Source organism: Mastomys coucha, unplaced genomic scaffold, assembly GCF_008632895.1.
Source record: "Mastomys coucha isolate ucsf_1 unplaced genomic scaffold, UCSF_Mcou_1 pScaffold9, whole genome shotgun sequence".
In the NCBI taxonomy this organism is placed as follows: Eukaryota; Metazoa; Chordata; class Mammalia; order Rodentia; family Muridae; genus Mastomys; species Mastomys coucha.
This window is the reverse complement of record NW_022196915.1, coordinates 44,010,678-44,013,739: the sequence shown is the minus strand read 5'-3', so window position 1 is coordinate 44,013,739 and position 3,062 is coordinate 44,010,678. Positions and strand designations below refer to the sequence as shown.

The 3,062-nt window shown below is 40.9% G+C and overlaps 1 protein-coding gene across 4 annotated transcripts in view; it reads right to left on the bottom strand.

Annotated features, from left to right (window-relative positions):
• Window positions 1–3,062, bottom strand: part of Ift88 (intraflagellar transport 88) — a 100,985-nt gene that overhangs the window by 62,197 nt on the left and 35,726 nt on the right. For all 4 annotated transcript variants that reach the window (XM_031361175.1, XM_031361173.1, XM_031361176.1 and 1 more), the window contains exon 13: window positions 262–332. In XM_031361175.1, coding sequence (XP_031217035.1) covers window positions 262–332 — 71 coding nt within the window. The remainder of the gene's footprint in view (window positions 1–261; window positions 333–3,062) is intronic.

Genomic DNA, 3,062 nt, shown 5'->3' with positions numbered 1-3,062 from the left:
TAGAGGCACCTGGGAAGAGTGACCCTCAGCTAAGGGACCGCTTCAATCAGGTTGGCATGTAGGTGGGTAGCCTGGCTGTCCTGGAACTCGCTTTGTAGACCAGGCTAGAACTAAGAGATCCTTCTGCCTCTGCATCCTGAGTGTGGGGATTAAAGGTGCTTAGCATCACTCCTGGCTACTGACAAGTTTTATAAGAATCAATAAGAAGGCAGTCATGTTCTAAAAATCTAAAGTCATATTAGTTAGTGGCTGAAATATTACCTTTCACGCTCCATTTGCCGAAGATGGTCATTTTTTATAGCTTCAATCAATAAGTTAGTATGGGGATCATCCTAGGAAAAGAAAATTGAAACGTAAGTCAGAAATAAAAATTAAAAATGTAAGATTTCTGCCGGCCTTAACCATGGCCTTGTGGTTAATACTACCTTACACATACAGCCCTGAGAGAACATGTGTAGTCTAACAGTAAATTTGTGGGTGTGGAGGACACTGTGACCACTGGTTCCAGAAACTGAAGATTGCCACCTGGCCTTCGGAAAGCCCGGGGCTCTTCCCCCTCCTTGAAGCTTCCTCTTGTTTATGCTTATATTGCTATCACTGAAGTAAAGTTTTTCAGAGCTTGATCAGACAACTAACTGTCTTGCTCTCATTCTTTGTATCTCTTGTCCCTCTCAGTTTCTCTCCCTTGCCCTAGATCCCTGCTGAACGACCTGCGGGTCGGGGCAGATTTCTAATCAAAACCCAACAACTAGATGTATAAAACAGTGCATGCATTAATCTATTTTCCTACATAGGGCAGAACTTGGTTTTCTTTTTTAAGATTTTTTTTTATTTTATGTGGATCAGTGTTTACCTCCATGCATATGTATATAACACATACATGCCCACTGCCAGTGGAGGCCAGAAAAGAGATCAGCTCCCCAGGACTGAGTTAAAAGCTACCATGTGGGCGCTAGGAACTGAAACCAAGTCTTCTGGAAGAGAACTAGTGCTCTTTAACCACTGAGCCTCTCTACCCCTTGAGTCCATTTTAAAAACTGCAGTTTCTATAAATCTAAGAAAAGTAGACTAAGGTAAATACCAGCTATCATTGTAAATTGGTATATCCCCTTTGGAATACAACTTGGCATTTTCCAGTGATGGTGACAAAGTGCACTTTGTAATATGCAAATATGTTGCATACACACACACACACACACAAACACACACACACACACACATCCTTCAAAAGTAACATGCAGCTGGGTGTAGTGATACTCCATGTCTTTAATCCCATCATTTAGGAGGTAAAGGCAGGTGGATCTCTGAGTTTGAGACCAGCCTAGTCTACCTAGTGGGTTCTAAGACAGCCAGGGGTACACAGGGAAACTTTTTCTCAAAAACAAAACAAAACAGAACAGAACAACAACAACAACAGTTGCCTATCAACACTCTCCATGGAAATAATATATATTCTAAACAGCAGATAAAAGGGCCAGGCCAGAGAGAATAGTACCAAATATACAAACACTATGGTTGTGTGTATAAATATGTGATACAATAAATTCTAAATTCAAATCCAAGTCTGTTCATGGTTATTCACTGCTTAGTGTAAGCCACAGAACTCCCTGGGAGTAAGGATGAGGCTGGAGATGATGCAGCCCACAGACTCACTACCAACTTGAGCACGGGGAGCTTGGGGTTGTCTGCACCACCTAGACAAAACCCACGGTTCTTAAATAACACACACCATTTTTCTCAGTATGAAAATAATACATAATAATCCATATTTATCCAGCATTATGCTCCACATATACTTTCAACACTTTACATTTATTGGTCAGTCAACCCTAACAATCCTATATGGCATGTCATAATTGTCCCATTATAAAGGAACTGAGCAGCAAGGAGAGTAAGTTCTGAGTAGCAGACCAGGCATCAGGCTTCATAGCCTTACTCTCTCTTTTCTAGAACAATAGTACCCCATACTGTATCAGGAAAGAGAGAGATGAGACAAGAGGATTCAGAATTTTGAGGCTAGCCTGGGCTACATGATGAGTTCCAGGCCACCCAAATTTAAGAGACCCTCAAAGAATAAACAATGGAGTTCAACTGTATTGTTGGAAAAAAATACAGCTTTGACTTATAAATATAGGAAATTTCATGTAGCTTGATTTAATGTAATAGAATGCTAACAATTTATGCATAAATATTTGGTAAATTTCTTCAAGTATTAAGAAAAAAAGAAGAGGAAGAGGAGAAAAAAGAGGAAGAAGCAACAGCATCCAACTGCCAGAAACTATTGTTTCTATTTTGGTATATTTTCTACAAGTTTCTCATGTGTAAAATACAGACCTATACCTGTTAATATTATATAATATTCTCTCCTTAAACTCTTTAAAAATAAGACCTTCCAGAGGCTGAGGGTATAGAGAATGTAGTTCAGTTGGTAGAATGTTTGTCTGTGAACCATGGAGCCCTGAGATCAATACCCAAGACTGTATATGACTGGGCACAGAGGCACATGTTTGTAATGAAAGTATTCAGAAAGTAAAGGCAGTATCAGAAAATTCAAAATCACCCTTAGCTACATAGCAAGTTTGAGGATAGCCTGGGCTAATAAGATCCTCTGTCAAACAAAACAAAACAAGAATTTGTGGTTCCATGGTAGATGTGTGGGGTATATGGCTCAGTGGTAAAGCATGTGCAAGGCCTTAGTGTCAACCCTCAGTACTACTGTTCTAGTTTGTTCTTACTGTTCTGATAAAAACACTGACCAAACCTACTTAGGTATGGAAAGTTCTATTTAGCTTGAAGGTTTCAGTCCATCACAGATGGAATCCAGGGCATGACCCTCAGGCATAAAGGAACAGAAGCAGAGGTCATGAAAGTGCTCTTCATGCCTGGCTCAGCCTCTTTTCTCATACAACCCAGGGCTACCTGCCCAGGAGTGGCCCTGCCCACAGTGATCTGGGCCCTCCCATATCAAACCTGAATCAAGAAAATGCCCCACAGACCCACCTACATGCCAACCTGATTGAAGCGGTCCCTTAGCTGAGGGTCACTCTTCCCAGGTGCCTCTA